The sequence below is a fragment of the Cryptomeria japonica genome, chromosome 6, assembly GCF_030272615.1.
Source record: "Cryptomeria japonica chromosome 6, Sugi_1.0, whole genome shotgun sequence".
Taxonomy (NCBI): Eukaryota; Viridiplantae; Streptophyta; class Pinopsida; order Cupressales; family Cupressaceae; genus Cryptomeria; species Cryptomeria japonica.
In genome coordinates, this window is record NC_081410.1 from 193,768,438 (window position 1) to 193,787,127 (window position 18,690).

Consider the following 18,690-nt stretch of genomic DNA (forward strand, 5'->3'; position numbering starts at 1 on the left):
TATTCTTAAAATATGATCTAATTGTTTTTTTTTATTAATATGTAGATGTGCAAATTTGTTACTTGGTGGAATAATATCTCACAAGTTCATGTTGAATGAAATAAAATTTGAAGTTTATGCTTTACAAAAAAAGTGCATTTAATATAGATTGAACAATAATCATTTTGAATGAAGAAAAGTACACGTCATTTTGATGGTGAGTAAAGTAAACATAAAGTAAAACAGCAACAAAAAAAGGACAATGAATTTGATCACCTAATTGTTTTTTATATTTTGTTAATATATTGATTTTTAAATCTTTTATTACCATAAAGAAACTTAGATAATGACATGTTTAATTATTATGCATATACAAAGGAAATCATGATACACAAAATATACTTTCTACTTTGAATATCAATTTAATACCAGCATCTTTAATTATTACTTGTACCAAGACCCATTGGAGAAGCGATTGGTGACCTCCACTCTTAAATTCATAAAAATGTTATATTAATTCACTTGTATCTTTTGCAACACACTATGATAATTTCATTTAATATCCAAGGGCCTATCTGCAATGATAAAGTACAATCATTATATAAATAAATGCTTAATTTGCATGCCAAGTATTAATATCTTGCAATGAGTTTTAGAGACCTCATTGTTGTGACTTCTATGGCATATCTTGTTATTTGCAGGTCAAAGGAGCCTCCATATTAGCTAGCCTAAGAAAGGACCCATCTAGAGAGTCCCCCGCTTTTTCTATTGGTCACCTTGCTTGTAGAGAATAATCAATGGTCACTTGGGAATGAGTGCAAATAATCATTGTTTATAAGATGTACCTGCCCCTTTATTATCACTCCGGTAGATTGTAATAATGTTTAAAGTTGTGATTTTTTTGGAAATTTTGAATTTTCTATCTACTGTAACCAATAGGAAAACAAAAAAGTAACATTTTTAAATCATTTAAATAAAAATTAAATATTGACTATAGAATTTTTGTCCAAATTTTTTATTTCAATGTAATGATTGATTAAACCAATTAAAAATAGAATTTAATGAATGCAATGTATCCTACCTTTGGTGGGAATTAATATAAAAAGCACCATAGAAAGAACTTGAAGATACAAATGCATGTATAATGATATATTCATTTGATAGCAATGAAGAATATATTTATTATTCATTGTATTGTGGATGGTGTTTAATATATTTTATATGTTTTCTTTCTTTTTATATGTTTATTGTGCACTTCATCTTTTCTTCATGCTCGTTAAAAGATTTAAGGTAAGTGCACACCACGTGAGTAATTTCTTAAGCCTGATATATTACAGTAAGATGGTACATTTAAGAGTTACTTGTGGTCCAATGTACATAGTCACAACACTAGTTAACATTTTGATTTTGTGGTCCAATGCACATGAAAGATGAAGTGAAAATGTTATACAAGATGATATTGATGATGGGGTGATTAGGAAACCATATAATTCCACAATAATAAGCACTTATTAGTATGAGCCTTGAGATATGAAAATTTTGGTATTGTGATTTTGTGTGTTTTTATTTTCAAATTAGAAGAGCACATTTACAAGTAGATCACAACCTAGATCAAGTGTTGACTAGGTGTTCATAATTAGCAACTTGAGTCAAACATTAGCATGCACATTAGATGTTTTTGTGATGAGCATGGTCAAGAGTCTTCCTAAGACTTTGTAGTGGTAATTTCTACCTCAATGGATCAGGTGCTCTAGTAGTTTTCTTACTAAGTCATGTAAAATGTATGTTGAATAGCTAGCTTTGAGGTTGGAGACACTACTAATTAACATGAAGGTTGAATGGTTTGATATGAAATGGAAGTTATATGTGATTTGGGTTTTAGGGAGATAGGGTTCAACAATTTTATGGAAGGTACCTTGTCTCTAAAGGCTAGGGATTTAAATGAGTGAAATCTAATAATAGTGCACCATAAGAGATGAAGGTAGTATCATAATTTGAATAAACCTTATGCACTAGGCTTGTAGAGCCCCAAGAATTTTGAATGTAAGAAGTGCACATTTGAGAGAAAATATCTAGTTAGGGATACTGCACAATGATTGGTGGAGATGAAGAATGAATGGTACTTGGCATGATGGAGGAATGATAACTTGTAGAACAAATGAGAGTTAGCATACATATTGGAGCCTCTCCTTAGAATCAAGATAATTACACTATTATATCTAAGTGTGATGAAACATATTTCCTATTGTTATCACTTACTTGAATAGAACTCAATCACTCAAATTATGCTTTAAGTGATTGATATTGAAGAGGCACTAGATCATAATAGAATAAAAGATAAATAGTAGACATTAAATCAAAGTTTAATAGTGAAACTATAAGTTTCCATAATTTCATTCAACATCAAGAACAACAATTAGGAGAGACATATTATTCTACTCTCAATAAAACATATAACTCAAGCAAGTTGTTGACCATATGCTAGGAGACAAATGTAGAACGAAATACATTAGATTACTTGTGTGGATAGAGTTCTTAGTAATATAAAAAACTAGGTCAAGTGATGTTTAAAATGTTGCCAAAAGAATTTTGGTAGAGGCATTATAAATAACCCACTTGATGGTGGTGTGGGTAGTTCCTTTTTGAAGTGGAGGGCCCTCTAGAGGTGGTGATTCATTCAAAGGAGGCAATCCACTATATGTGGTTGTAATTTGGTAGTGGTAGCATTTACTCACAAGGTAATTCAAGAAACAAAAAGAACCTTGTTACTATGGTTACAAAAATATTTGTTGATATCTACAAAATTCCTCACTAGGGGACAAGATGTGGAGCATAATAAAAAAGCATGTGAGATAGCATGTTGAATGAATAATGAGAGATTCAATTCAATAGGTTAGCCATTTTTGCCACCTTTAGTGGATGGAATTAGAATTGTTGTGTAGAGTAAGATGGCATCAATTCATGCATCAATATAGATAATTTAGGTTACTTGATTAGTATCAGTACCCTAAATTTAAGCATTAAATATTTCGATGCAAAGAAAATTCAACAATTTTGTGGTGAAGTAGTGCACTCTTATGAGTAGTCATTAAAGGACTTGTAGGAAAAGTTATTTTATAATCTAGATATAGTGTTATACTAGGAATGATTAGCTAAGGGATAAACTGATCAAAGAAAGAACGATTGAGTGAATATGGTGATAATTGGATCCACAAGGAATAGAGACTTAGCTAGTAATCAATCACAAGAATTAGTTAACTAGTGCAATTACATTAAGGTACAAAAAAAGTCATAGTGTATAGGGTGTTCTTCATAAGGGGGTACCTATAATTATTCTTTGGTTAATCAAGTATGGAATATCAACATAGTCACTTATCATGGCTCCCAACAATTCCTCACTTAAATATTTGTCATGAGTATCATAATACCTCAATATATTTGTTGTTGCAAAAGATAATAACATCAATGTGTGTTATTGGTTTGAAGAATGTCATTCATCCACATGAAAATTGGTTCCATCAATTGGCATGTCCCTAAGGTAATGTAAGAAAAGAGGAAATGTACATTTTCTATGAAAATTGAGGCATGTTAAGAAACTTGCAATTTTGTGAATTCTTGCCTCCTCAAATAGCTCATTTAGACTTATCACCTCCAAATTGTTTTCACATTAAATATCCTCATATGTTTCACACTCAATGATGAAGTTACACTGAGTTTCAATCGTAATTGTGAAAAGAGGTTTTATCAAACTAGTTTATTTTTATCCTACTTAGTCAAGTTTATTCACGCTACACTTAAGCTCACCTAGAGGTTATATAGACTTTTATCTCACATCATGTAGACTCATCAACTGTCCCAACACCTGTCCATAGAGTCCTACACTTGTTTGATACTTGGAGGGGTAATCAAAGTTTGACTCCCTTCTCACCTCTTCTTGTCTTTATAATCAAAGCTCACTTATACATTTTACATAAGATGCTTATGCTATTTCTCATTTTTCACATTGTCAATTTGTGAAGAGTTTTGTCTTTCAAAGCAGATATTGGTTGCTCTAACATGGACTCGAAGCAAGCTTGAAAAACCTCTCTCTTGCTTTCTTGAATTTGTGAGGGTCATGGACATCAACTTTCAAATGGTGTTTTCTAGAATGAAATGGACTTCACCATTGCGCTTAGAGAGGTTGAAAAACAAATTTTGATGTATAACACTTGATATTTCGATGATTGACAAATTTTTTAGGTTTTTGAAGGTTCTTCCATGGATATGGTGGTATAAACATTTGTAAATTTTATTCGAATATGTATAACAATACAATCTTTTGCATCAATGCATTGCCTCAAACATCATGCCTCGTACTAGGTACAAAATACCTATTGTGCAATCATACAAGTTAAAAAATTTAATAGTTTTCTTAATTTTTGGAAGCTTGTACTTACTACATAGGCATGACATCAGCATGTACAAGTTTGCTACTGCACAATACATTGTTGACGTCAACAAGCATAGTAAAAACCAATAGCACTCAAAAACAATGGTTTTTCACTTTTTCAGGTGATTTTCTAGCAAATGGAAAGCGGTTTTAGAATATTCCAATTGTTAAGAATATGCAATGGAATTTTGGAATATTCTTATGCTCGTAGAAACACCTTTTTAGAGATTTTTTTCCCCCTAAATAATTATCCAATCTCTACGTAATCGTGTACGTAATGGTGTTGTTATTTTTCCATGATAATATTTTAGAATAATTTCATATTCTAAATATGTCATTTTTAAGGACTTGTACATCAATTTCAATTTGTAATGCACTAAAATAAAGTGTCATATCATTGTATATTTTTAAGGGGGGTTCATGTTTTCAATCATGGGGTTTCATTTTCCATTTTTTGTCATTTTGTTGAGGTTTGAAAGGCATGCTTCATATATGTCTTCTTTGTCCACCTCACAATATAAACATGTAAGAACTCTACAAACAAAAATTAATTATTTGAATGCATTCATATTAAGTGCCACGAAACTAAAAGTGTGTTCCTTAGGGAGGGAATGTTGTACTTTCAATGAAATATGAAGTGTAATGGGGGGTTGTGTAGTGTCTTGCATTTTCTATCACAATAATGGATCCTTGTGAGTCTCACCTCATGCATGTGTGTCATGATGCACACTCTTCTTTAGATTCTTGTACATCAATTGACCTAATGTTGGGTCTACATTCATGGGCCCAATTTTAGTTGGTTTGCCAACATCACTTCCACATCAATATTAAGGGAGAATTACGACATGGTTTTGCTAATTCTTTCTTATTTTAGTGGAGTAATGGAGGAACCTCAATGAAGCCTATGGACTTCACAATTTCGCAAGGGGTCACCTACTCATCATTGGGACTATCCATCTACTTGGCTTACATCTAAGATGATAAGAACTAATTCTTAGTTGTGCAACTATAATTTTAGTCTTTCCCTTAATGCAGACCTTAGGTAGTATCTTTCATCATCATTCCCCAATGGGTTGAACCCTTTGATATAACGTGATTATTTTTACCAATCTATTTTGTCACGTGGCGGTCCTATTTTTTTTAACACAATTTTTTTTATCTCTTCATTAATGTTGGGACAATCTTACAAATCGATGTTCCATTTGCTCATCCACTTGTTCTACTTCATCCATGCTTTGGATTCTTTCTAATTACATCCACTTGTGATTTGACATGCTACTTCCCCAAATCTCACAACCATAAAGGACAACTAGTGTATACAATAAACTGAAGAGGGTTTTGTTGGTGTTCCAATCCCATAAATCCTCTTTCCTACACCAATTTTGCAAAAGGTAAGAAGCTCTTTGCCCTCCTTAAATCTTTTTTGATCTACAAGTCTCCCAAATGAGCCTATAGTAAAAATCAATTCCCAAGTACTTGTATACTTCCACTCTCCAATGAACAATCCTCAAAGATGAAATTAATTTGTTGCTTCTTTCTTTTCAATGAAAAAATCATGACATCAGTCTTGTTGGTGTTTACTTGCATGCCAACATTTTGACAAAAGAGTTTTAGAGCCTTCAATTGTTCTCTCAAATCATGCATAGTTTTTATAATTAGGATACGATCATTTGCATATAAAAGTAGCTTCATCACATACCTCTCAAATTCGATACCTTCTCCAACAATTTTGTTTAGCTATTCTTCAAGCTTATCAATATATAAGCCAAACAATGTGGGGAAAAAGAGGACACTCCTGTTTGACTCCAATGTCAATGCCAAAATGTTCATGCATCCCCTTCTTAGTTTTGATTTTATCTCTAATCTGGTCATAAATCTTGTGCATTGCTCCCTCCAATGGGCACCCATGATATTGTTTTTTGCTTATTTTTTCTTTTGCTACAACTCCCTCCAAAATCCTTTGGGTTTGTGCTTGTCCAAAGATATTAACTCTTTCCTTCTTGTGCTCACATAGCTTTTTTTTTAGACTTTATAAATTTCACATAGTTTATTTTGATTTCTTTGTTTGTTTCATTCTCTTTGACCAATCTTTTTGTAGCTTTGTACTCTTCATCATACCATGGGTTAGTCGAAAAAGTATTTGAAACACCTTTCTTAGTTTGAGATCCCTTGTACCCCTTTAGTGCCTTGTGGATTAAAGGGAACACCATATTGCTACAAATGTAGTCCTTTTTGTCATTGTTTTCCTTGCACGATATGCTATTTTTTCCATTTGAAGGTGTTAAAGTGTCGCAACAAAAAGCTCCTAACTTTCTTGATTCACAAGGATTTTACCTTGCGAACGAACTTTGTTATGCTTGTGTAGGGCATGCTCTTCTTATCGATTGATTATATGGATGGAAAACATAACGAGGAGAGGCAAATGATCTGATTTCAGCTCAATAGAGCAACTCTCAATATTAAACTCCAACAACCTAGGAATAAAACATTGAGAGCATATTACATAACTCATCACACTTTGCCCATTGTAACTTTTGCAAGTAATACCTCTGAATCTTGGCCAAGGCTTCATGCCATTACTAAGATTTGATTGTACCCTACAAAGTCTAGAACTTTACGACCGTCATATTCATGTGTTTCTATAATAATAATAATATCTTTCCCCTCTACTATGGATTCCAATCCCGATCCTCTCATCCATGGGTAACCCCTGCAATTCTAACTCATATATGAAGATGCTCTTGGAAGGCCCCGTATTCCTATTTATCATATGGTAATCACTCCTTGATTTGAGCCTTTCCATTTTTCAACCATGCCCACTTTCTTGCATCTCTTCTTGTTTTTACTTTCTCCCACTCCTCCCCTTCAAGCATCCCTCTATTTTTTAAGATCACTTTCTTATCTTCCATGCTTCTCAAGGCAACTCTTACATGTTTGTTCCTTCCTTCTTTTGTTTAATTTATAATCATGTTTTCTTATTGAATACAACCTATCCACTCCAACTAGTCCTTAAGGAAATCTCTTGTTAAAATATGGCTCCCCTTCACCATGTAGTCCTCCAAACCTTTAATGATGATATGTATACATTTCTCTTGCTTGTCTTTTTCTTCTCTTATTTGCCTCTTGATTTGTTTCTCTATGATTTTCTTTTGCTCAATTCATCACCTATTTACAACTTACATCCAAGATTTGGCCTCTTCCATTTAGTCTCTTAGTTTGTTTTCTCTTTTTCTCCCTGCTTACAATTTCTAGCCACTTTGTGCCACTTACTTTCAATATATCTTCTCTCTTTCTTTTTTTGCTTTTGTTTGTTCTAATTCATGTTTTATATTGGTCAATCTCCATACTATTTTGTAAGCTTCTTATTTATTCTTTGAGCAACTTGTTTGCTCTTTCATGATTCCAACCAGCTTCTACAATTTGCTTTATCCTAACATCTTCATGTTGTGTCCCTTTTCTCTTCTATATTTGATCCTCCTTTTCATGCTCGTGAGCCCATTTACATAAAGCTTTGATGACCACAACAACGGGGTGGCCGTGGGGTTGTATGGGTCTTTATTGTCTTGAAACCCTTCCTCTCTTTCCACTTTGTCTGCAACGACAGTTTTGGTTTTGCTTTGATTTGCCTTAGAAACCTCTTTCTTTTTTTGTCATCGCCCTCGCTCGGATTGCTCGCCTATTATAGATGAGGCATTTTAAAAGTGGTGGCTGCACTGTTTTTACTTGTTTTTTGGTAAGATCATGGCAAGTTTTTTATTCTATCTCTAACATTCGGATCTGCCGACGCCTTATCCTGCTAATTGAATATGATTATCATGGCGGCGGATCATAGAGATAGTATCCTATGTAAGTATTTGAGAAGGACAAGACAATCATTACGAGTCATAAGCATAGTTCTAAAGCAAAGGTCATTGAGGTTTTCGGCTAACTGGCATACCTAATCTATTTGCCCTAACATCTCAAATTATCTTTAATATGGTGCCAACCTTGTCACCTTGTCAAGCTTCATACAACTCTTCATTTGCCAGTCCTGCATGCCCTCCTAGTTATATGTGATTGTGGCAACCTCATTAAAATTTCCCAAGCATCTACGCTCTGAAGACTCATCCTCGGGTATGTCTTGACTCAAAGGTGAGCCACTCATGTCAAATTAAGTTGTGAACAGTCATCATGGTGTCATATTATATGCACGCAATGTGGATTTTCATATTCTGTGCGTGACAAATGAAGATGCCAGTGATTAGCTGATCAAATTACAGGATTATACGGCAAAATAACCCCAGCTGTCACGGTTGGTTTATTGTCTTATTCTTATTATTTTACATTTGGGCTCATCAGCTTTTTTTTTTTTTCATTGCGGTTTTAGCTGATTCACTTTGTTCATGTTCGCAAATTGGATTTATATACACATGATTTTAAGACTCTTGCCAAACAACAGGCTGCAAATGGCGGTGTTCCTTATTACACAGTGGTGGAGAAGACAGGCCGATTACAATTAGATTCGAGTCTTCGGTATCACTTCCTCTCGTGCTCATACCTGTGTTTCTGGAAATATTGGAATACAAAAAGTTTATAACGAATAAGATGTGCGAATAGGGTGTTCTCATGGTAAATTTTCTTTTAAATTTTACATCAGATGCCAAGTTTAAGTTTAAATTGTCATGAACAAGTATAATAACCAGATAGACAGGTTATTAGTACTGTTGAAAGATTAAAAATTGTGCTTGCGCCAACTTGGTGAACATCGTTTCCAGAATCTTCTGATGGGATTACCCGTAACGTGCACACATATTCACAAAAATGGATACAAAACAATAACATGTATTACAGCAAACTAGAAACATATCTAATTCAGCTAAATCATATCCTAAGGAGAGAGAAACATTATATCAATTTGATTGTAGTAGAAACATGAAATCAATATATTATTAAAGTAGAAACATAAAAGTATCATTACTATCTATCATTTTTGTAAAGGTGTAAAGTCTAAAGAAAGTCAACTTCAGAAGTAAATCTGGTCTGTAGTTAAATCTGGAAAGCATGTGGAATCACGGAGTCTCATTTTAAATTCTTGTGAATACTGTTGATAAACTTTTAACATGCTCTAACAAAACTTGATTATTAGTTGGATAAATGTTTCTACAGTTCTTAATGTATGGTTTTTCAAACCCAACAATATCTGGATACCTTATAATAGGTCCAGTGAAATATGTAACAAGTTCTTAAACTTTGAGAAGAAAATTAAAATCCCACGGCTTGATTATGAAATCCAAACTGTAAACCTTAAAAACCATTAGAAACTCAAACAACTGTCTTCCGCATGGCTTTCGCCTCTGAATTGAGAGTCATGTGAAAAAGGAACTGAATTGATTTGTAGTAATAAAATAGTTAATAAGTTATCCAAATGTACAGTATCAGTAAGTAACAAAAACTTTGCCCCAAGTGTTGCTAATAATACCTAAAGGGGTAAGGGCAAAAAAGGAATTACCCCCATAGTACTTAAATTCTTCAGCGGCAACTGCTTCCTATCTTCCAAAAGGGGCCTCAAATTAGAAGTCAAGGCAGTTAACTTCGTATGTTTACTATAACAAAAGAGGTCAAAATAGGCTATGCCCACCTCAAAGAAGCAATATCTGTGGTCAGTAATATCTTGAGTACTTTATAAACAGTACATCAACTATATCTTCCGTATACAACATTTTGAGGCAGACTTCCTGAGAAATTATTCCAAGAAATGATGAAGTCCAGGCATGCAGGTGACTGAATGAAAGAATACAGGTTTTCGTACCAGATCAAAAAGTGGTTTGAGGAAGGACAGTCAAAAACTGAGGCAATCAAGTTCCACAAATCTACCATCTATTCATTGGAGTCAAACTTTTTGGAATCCCAGAGGTTGAATCTAATCTTAGAATATTTTCTCCTTTCTGCCTCCTCACTTCATCTAGTGCCGAATCAGCATCCTCGTCCATTTCCTCATCATCTTCCTCTTTTCCCGAGGGAACTACATCATCTTGCTCCTCAGAGGCATCCTCACAAACATATCCCCAAGGAGAGAGAAGCTTCCCTGAACGCACTTGATCTGATCTCATGGTGGTTCCATGGTCATAGAAAGTGTGCATTCGGCCCTCAAGCATCATATTTCTCACACTATCACCAGCAGGAGGAGGAGCTGGCCATCCATTGACCCTATTATTTACACTTCTGTAAGAGGCAGAACCATCTTCACCAGATTCTGAAGCTTTGCTCTCCATGAAATTGAGATTTTGTGTAGATCCTACGAGAGGACTTTTTCTCTCTGTAGGATGCTCATTCCCATTTTCTTTCCTTCCTGTGAGAGGAAGAGATGTTCCGAAAGTGCTCATCTGGTTTATAGTGTTATATTGAAGATTATCAGTATCACTTGAGAAAACATGGTTGGGGCATATCACTGCAGTTGGGAAATCTGAACTAAGCCGAGATTTATTTTTCTCAAGTTCAAAATCATTGGCATTAATCAATACAGGTGCGACCTTCTCTCGCTCCTCTTCAGGGGCAGGAATGCTTTGGGGGGCCACTGTTACAGGAGCATTAATCTTCTCCTTTTCTTCAAGCTTGCTTTCTTTCTCATCACCATCATTCTTCTCCTTCTCTTCAATTACCATCTTATAAGCTGCAACCTTTCTTCCCCGAGATCTGGGTTGGACATTGTCAGATGAAGGTAAAGCAGAGGTTGTCACAACAGTGGCTCTTTTGTTTCTACCTTTCCTGGCATTCTGTGGAACAGTGTTTACTACAGGAGAACCTTCTACAGCAGCATCATGATGTGCTTTCACTGCAAAAAGATCCGACTCCAGTTTCATAAGCCTACCACGATATGCAGCAATCTCGGACTCTGCCCTAGCCAATGCACTCCAAAGTTGCACATTTTCCATTGACTGGAATCCCATGGAGATTGTAATGACAAAACACAAAACTATTTTAAGGATACTTGCCACATGAAAAGCCGAAAAATAAAGAAAAAATCAACATTGCTTTTAATTCTATGGAATTTCATACTTGTGCTTCCCAAAGTCGTTGGTGCTTCTGGGAAAGTCCTGTAGGCGGCCTAATAATTCCTCTCTGATAGGTTCCACTTGGAGCAATCCCTGCTGCAGGAGGGACTGGGGGTGCCATATATCCATAGCCACCAGAAAATGGTGGATAGGGATACGGGTATGGAGCCTGATGATGTGAGTGAGCCCACCATGCTGCTGGATCCCAAGGTCCTGCAGTGAGAAACGGCCAATAAATCTAACCAGAAAAACAATAAATAAGATTTTTTTTTTATCTAGGACATCCACAGCTAAAATGAGTCTAATATTTAGGTAAGAATCCTTAGCATGTTTTGAGAGAATAAAAGAACGAGCAATGGAAGCATGGAACGGTCTGTATTAAATAATCAATTCTACAAATGCTTAAAGGAGGATTTATAATCTACAAAGATCCCATCAAACATTACCTGGATATCCTACAGGATAAGCATAGCCACCTTGGTACCCATATGGTGCAGCATGATCATTTGCAGGATGAGCTCCCGTAAATCCAGTGGTTTGCCAGTTGGACTCATTGGATCCTGGAGGAAAAGGATAGAATGGGCCCGGTGGTGGTGCTATTGCTGGATATTCTGTAAGTGGCCAATATGGTACTGATTGCTGTTGTGGCTGTGGCTGTGGCTGTGCTTGTTGTTGCAGCTGCGGCTGCCCTTGTGGCAATGCACCCTGATGTCCATGAAGGACTTGCTGTTGCTGTTGATGTTGATGCTGAGGTTGATGTCGAGCTAGAGGGTGAGGTTGCTGTGCCTGAGAGGAGTGAGCAGGGAATTGCAAGGATTGCTCTGATTGGACCTGTGGTGTGTATGGCCACTGTAAAATTTGAGGACTTTGATGGTGTACACCTGTAGCATTCTCTTGCATGGGACTTTCCACCCTATAAAACCTTTTTGCAACTGTTACTCCACCTTGGATCTCTCCTTCTTTTTGCTGTTGGTAAGAATATGAAAATCACTAAACTAATTATTTCCATAACTAAATCTTCAAAAATCATTTATTTGAATTCATCACAGACCTAAAGTTTTAAGAACTAGCAACAAGCATGCTTCTTTGGTCACTTATGTACATGAGAAAGCAAGCAACCCTTATACCATTGTCTTGGCCCCCCTGTTCATATAATTTGTTTGATGATGATCATTTCAAGGAAATGGGCAAAGTATTCATCACTATCAGTGATTGTCCATTCACTCAAGGAGCAAAAAAGCCACACATTCTATCTGTTTGCAGAACTCAAGTAATCTATACAGAACCATGTGGACTCACTTTGCTATTTTGGTTCACGAAGCATTAAACCATGAACCATTTCAGGTTTTTTTAACAATGGGTCTCAAAGTTTGCAAACATGTGAGCATCATTTGCCATTACTTAAGGTGCGAAAAATCCTTAATTTTTTGTAGAGAAGCTTGCACACAGTTTTATAAGTCCAAGAATTCAACACTGAAAAAACTCAATTAAATAAGTTCTAACTTTGTTCTTGAGTTCAATCTGTATGAGTAGATCGATTGTCCAGCATAAAATGTATTAGAAAATTAAAGTTAATTTTGTTTGCTGTTCAAGACGATAAATAGTCTCTTAACACTATTGATATATGGGTATTTATTATGAACATAAGAAAACCTGTATATCACAGGCTTCAGACATAGATTTGCATTGTCATGTGCACTTCCAAAATATAAGGGACTATCTTATTGGGGATTTTATCCAGACCTAGACTATCTTATTGGAGATTTTATCCAGACCTAGAAGCCTGTCTTCTTGACTCGATCCAATCCAAGCATAGATACAACATTGTTAACCAAAATACTCCTAACCTGGCCTAGGACAATAGCCATAAGCAAGGCTACAAGTCAGCCTATCCTCATTACAGTAAACACATTTTTCAGATCATGCATTTCTTTTTTAGGACAGACAACAAATTGCAGCCCAAATTTCTCAAAACTAAAATATATTGCAACGAAGTCTCAGCTCCTATAACAATATGTCATAATCTCCATTACATTCATAAACATAAGTCAGCAAGACCTGAAAATCCTTAAAAATGCAGCTTATAACATAAACATTCGACAACAAGACAAAGCAATACTACTCAATCTATTGCTTTACCCGAATGGCTCGGCACAAAAGCAATACTTGATATTATATAATATAATATTAAAGAATACCCAATGCGACTAAAGTTGAGCACAAAGCTGAAAAAAATACGCAATGGGCAGTACCATTGCATATTCATTAAAACGATAGAACGCGGTTTAAAATGACTACTAACACAAAATACAAACAAACTCTTAAGAAACCAGTTTTGAACAGGTTGTATCCGCCCAAAACGAATGTTGGAGTACTTCCTGTGTGATTTTTGACTTGCTTTACCAAGCGCGTGCACCTCTATAACTTCATAATCGGGTACGGGGTTTTATAAAAGTTGTATTTTGTAATGCTATATTGTTCAAAAACATCTCTCAAAGAGATTGAGAAAATATATAAATGAGAATGGCAGCACAGTTCTATGCAGAAAACATCAAAACTGCTATTCTCCTTACATTTTGGAAAAGGCAGCAAGAACCAAATACTTACAATTTCTTCTAAATAAACCCTGCAGATAGATAATATGCCTCTCAAGAGACTATTCATGTATAACCCCATTACAAACAGTGCATACCCAAACTGATTTTTCAATATGGGAAAAAGCACAGCTAGTTCTGAAGCTAGTTGCAGAATAAAAATGTCAGAAAGGACTATGTCACGATACCTGATTATCTGGAGCCTCAGTCTCAGTAGTATTATTCAATGAAGGCTTGTCCCTCTTCTTCTTCTTTTCCATTACAGTTTCTGCTACCACTTACCAAAATTCCAGGTGAGAGTGGAAACGGGTTTTGTATAAGACTGAAGAACAGAACTCAGGGGATGAAACCCATCACCGCCCCCCTTCAGAAAAATGCAAAGTATTCTTCTGATTTTTGCACCAAAAAAGGCATTCAGGAGCTCAAAATGCTCAGAATCTCTTATTCTTGTTTGGGCAGAGATACAGACGGGTCAGAGATCATCGCAGAGGAATTTTAGCATCTGTACATGTTCTCCCATTCCCTGGCCCTCTATACCTCGGGAAATCAAAAAACAAATCAGAGGCTAGCGAGCGAAACGATTAAATCGCGTGCATGTTACGCTAATCGTACGAATTGCAAGCGGCACAAGAATTTAGATCACATCTACGCCGTACGATAGAGTGTGCATTTTCACACTTCCCAAGACCTGCAGTGACTAACCCAACTCAACAGAGAGCGATTTTCGAACAAATTTTATGTACCCAGGCCTACCTAATTATGGTTTTCACGAAAATATGGACTTGAAAAAGCTACGGTCGGGAAATTCTTCCCGACAAAATGTCGCCGGCAGGCAGGCGAGTTTTTCGCCGGCAAAGAAGTCAACATTTGGCACTCAATACTAGAAAAGAGTAAAAGGGTGTTTCTAAGTTGCAAGGTTTATATGACTTTTAGGTTTGTGTTCTTTGGGAGGAGGGTTTTTATGGGGAAAGATGATCCCCTTGGAGACCACCCTGGTCAGCTTGCTAATCTCCATTACAACTCCTAAAACATCTTTAAATAACAATTAAAGCTTTAATGTGTACAACATGTCTCCAAACATCTCAATAGGTGCACATCTCAATGACCAGGTTTAAACATCTTTAGGGTAGTAATCACATGGCCAACCAAATGTCTCTCACTTGCTCAACTTTTTAATTCTTCTCAAGGAAATCCATGCTAGCCTATATCAGATCCACTATGTTTTTTTAAAGGATAAATAGGTCAATTATTAACTTAATTTGTTAAAGATATTAGCACATTACAATATAGAATTTAATAAGCAGTTCAATAGGAACTACAAGAGAGTGAAAGAAAAGTGATCGATCTACAATTAAACATCACTAATCAACAAGATAACCTATAAAACAAGTGTCTGATACCAACATGTACAATAGCAAGGAAATATAAATTAGTTGTTCCTAACCATCACATATCGACAACATACATTATAAAACGAGTGTGATAGCAATAACTGATCCACAACATATACTATAAATAGGTGTTTGATACCAACATGTACAATACGCAAGGAAATATACATCAGTTGTTCCTAACCATCGCATATCAACAACATATACTATAAAACAAGTGTGGTATCAATAATTGATCCACAACATACCCTATAAAACAAGTGCCTGATACCAACGTGTACAATAAGCAAGGAAATATACATTAGTCATTCCTAACCATCACATATCAACAACATATACTATAATATATATATATTTTTCATTGGCATGTGTCTATGTTATTCCAAAAAGAAATTGTGTGAGCTTTATTTTGTGTTAACTTTTCATATCAAATTTCATGATCCATCATTAAGATGAAAGGGTTAAAGGAGAAAAATAAATATTTAGAAAATATTAAATGGATTATTAAGTGTTCTCTAAGATAAGAGATTCAAACCAAAAATGAATAAAAGGCAAGTTAAAAATGTCACCCAATTTAAAAGAACTGGTTTCAATTTATATGTTTCTAAGTAGAGGAAAAGATAAAAGATTATACAAAATTTTCAATTCAAAAAAAAAAATTAAACTATATATTTTGAAATAGAAGAAAGATGTTTAAAAATGAAATTATATGAAAACTAGAATCATAATTCATCATTTGATTATCAATTGAAATAATTTTAGTGTTATTTAAATTAAAGAGAATTTGTTTACTAAGAAGGATGGAATTTAAGTTCTTTTACTTATTCTTGTTTAATGAGTGGTTGACTTCCTTCACTTATTCTTTGGGAGAATCAACCACTGTGTTTTTAAGTTTGTTCATTAGTAAGTTTAATCTCCATTATTTCTTCCTTATTCTTATTAACTAGTGTTTCTAAGCTTTGCACTTGTTGTTAAAGGGAAGAATGCTTGCTAGCGTGCAATTTATTAACATTCTCTAAGGATAAGTAATTCCTACGATGTTATTGGATAGATTCTAGTCATTGTGATCTTTGTTTCTTTTGTCAATTTTATGCAACTAGACATTGAAAAGGTTGTTGGTATTGTGTCATAGATGATGAATGATCTCCCTTAATTCATCATGGCATCCAAACTTACTTTGGCTTGTTATCAATGCATTATGGACATCTTACTATTCTGCTAAAGGTTCTAGGGGGTTTGGCTCAAAAGGAAGGTACTATATTATGTTTTTCTAAGGTAGTATAGATTGTTCTCTTTCATATATTACATTATAAAGATATTTAAGAGAAAAATAAATATACAGCCAATATTTAATATGTAGATGCAAAGCATGTTATATTATCAAATTCAAAGCTCATCATTTTTAGTTGTTAGAGAACTTGTTCTGAATGTGCTCATGTGGCATCTGTTTTCATGAAACATTTTATACTTGCCACCAAAACATTACTCAACTCTATTAATATTCGTGATAAAATGCAATCCTTCTCCCATAGAGTAAAGCTTATGATGCTCAACCCCATTAGGATTTATTTTTGACCTATCTTTTTTTATCATTATTTTATATCGTATAATGTGTCAATTTTTTAGAGGTGACATGCTTATTCATATCAAGAGATATAATTGTATAGGCCTTTATTTACCTTCATCCTTGTCCTTAAAAATTTCAAGTATTTCATATCTTGATGACTCAATCCATGATGAGCAACATGAATAATGAACTTTAGTTAGGAGATTTAGAGTTCAAATTAATGAGTACGTATAATTTTTAAAATGTGTAAATGTTAGAGAATTTAATCTTTACTTGGCTTAGGTTTCTTTATTTGTATTTAGTTTGGGATATTCCTTTGGAATCCCTACATGTAATTTGCCCTCTTGTACATGTGTGGGGACAAGTCATTTCTTTTATTTTCCTTTGTTAAGGAATATTAGATTTCCTCCTTAAAAGGATTGTGACACATTGATCTTCATAATCATGGGGTTTTTTTCTTTTCTTTTCCCCCTTACAAATGTTGTGTCTCCTTCTTGGATTATGGTGCTATAAATTTTAGCTTTAAACCAAGGCAAACTTGAATGATCTTTTTAAGATTTTCTAACACACACTAGTACGTTCGGTGCTAATTTCTGACGGTCATTTGTCAGAATTGCGACTACTTTTCGTTGGAGTACCAACAAAAGTAGTCATCAAAAAATCATCGTCGGACTTGTCGATGATGCCTCTGATCATCGAAAATACGAAAATCCCATGGACTATGCCAGCGACGGGCATGATCGCTCTTCTAGTCAAAAAAGTCGTCGGACATACAACATCCCCGTCGGATGTTTGTTTAGATGGGGTCGGAAATTCGACGGAAGTCTGAAACTTTGCACCAACGGGGATGATGTTTGTCCAACGGTTGTGTCGTCGGTCCATTAATATGCATCGACGACCATCTGACAAGGAAGTGTCATCCGACATACAACATCCTCGTCAGATGTTTATGTAGTTTGAGTCAGAATTTCGACGACTCCAGAAACTTTGCACCGACAAGAACGATGTTGGTTCGACGATTCCATCGTCGGTGGAAAGCTTAGTCTCCGTCGTAATTCTGACGAAAATTTATTTCTTTTCAAAAAAAATATTATTATCTAGACGTAAAGCAAACCTCATTGATATGTACAACGAATGATATTATATCCCTATCAGCTACCAATAGGGGGCATAGGTTTGAAGCTAATATGAGGCGCACTGGTTTCAAGCTAATATGATCAAGCACACCATGGTTGAGATGGTCCAACTCCTAAGAGGACTGTATGAACCACTGAGTACTGGTAAACTTATTAAAAATGGTGTTGATAGGGAATTAGCTAACCCAAATATAAGAGCCTTTAAAGCCAACCAGGGAGATGAAATGACTTTATCTACCTTATCTAAGTTAGTTGTAGATGAGAAGCAAGTTCATACAAGAGAGAGAGAGACAGAGAGACAGAGAGACAAAGACAGAGACAGAGATCGCCAATATTGGAGAGCAGATTGCATGTGATAATGAAGATGACTTCATTTGTTGTTGGTTTTATATCCAACCTTTGGCGCCAATACCCTAAGTCAACTTGCTTATTAATTTAATAATATTATTATGTATATCATCCAAATAGGTCTTGACCTATTAACACGTTATTGCTTGTTTGCCTTTTACCACATGCTACATGAGTTTGGGCCCAGCCCAATTACATAATCACTCAAAATGCAT

The 18,690-nt window shown here is 35.0% G+C and overlaps 1 protein-coding gene across 1 annotated transcript; it reads right to left on the reverse strand.

Annotated features, from left to right (window-relative positions):
- Positions 1–9,758: 9,758 nt before the first annotated feature.
- On the reverse strand, positions 9,759–14,763 carry LOC131076990 (uncharacterized). The gene is made up of 4 exons (XM_058014351.2): positions 14,222–14,763; positions 11,886–12,405; positions 11,444–11,652; positions 9,759–11,322 (listed from the first exon to the last, which is right to left on the reverse strand). Exons 1-4 carry the CDS (start codon positions 14,291–14,293, stop codon positions 10,258–10,260), a joined length of 1,866 nt encoding a protein of 621 aa, XP_057870334.2. The 5' UTR covers positions 14,294–14,763; the 3' UTR covers positions 9,759–10,257.
- Positions 14,764–18,690: the final 3,927 nt, after the last annotated feature.

Coding starts and splice junctions, on each gene's coding strand:
- LOC131076990 (XM_058014351.2), bottom strand. CDS start 14,293: ATGGAAAAGAAGAAGAAGAGGGACAAGCCTTCATTGAATAATACTACT. Junction 11,653..11,885: donor TTATCCTGTAGGATATCCAG/GTAATGTTTGAT, acceptor TTCTCACTGCAG/GACCTTGGGATCCAGCAGCA. Junction 11,323..11,443: donor AACGACTTTGGGAAGCACAA/GTATGAAATTCC, acceptor ATGGGATTCCAG/TCAATGGAAAATGTGCAACT.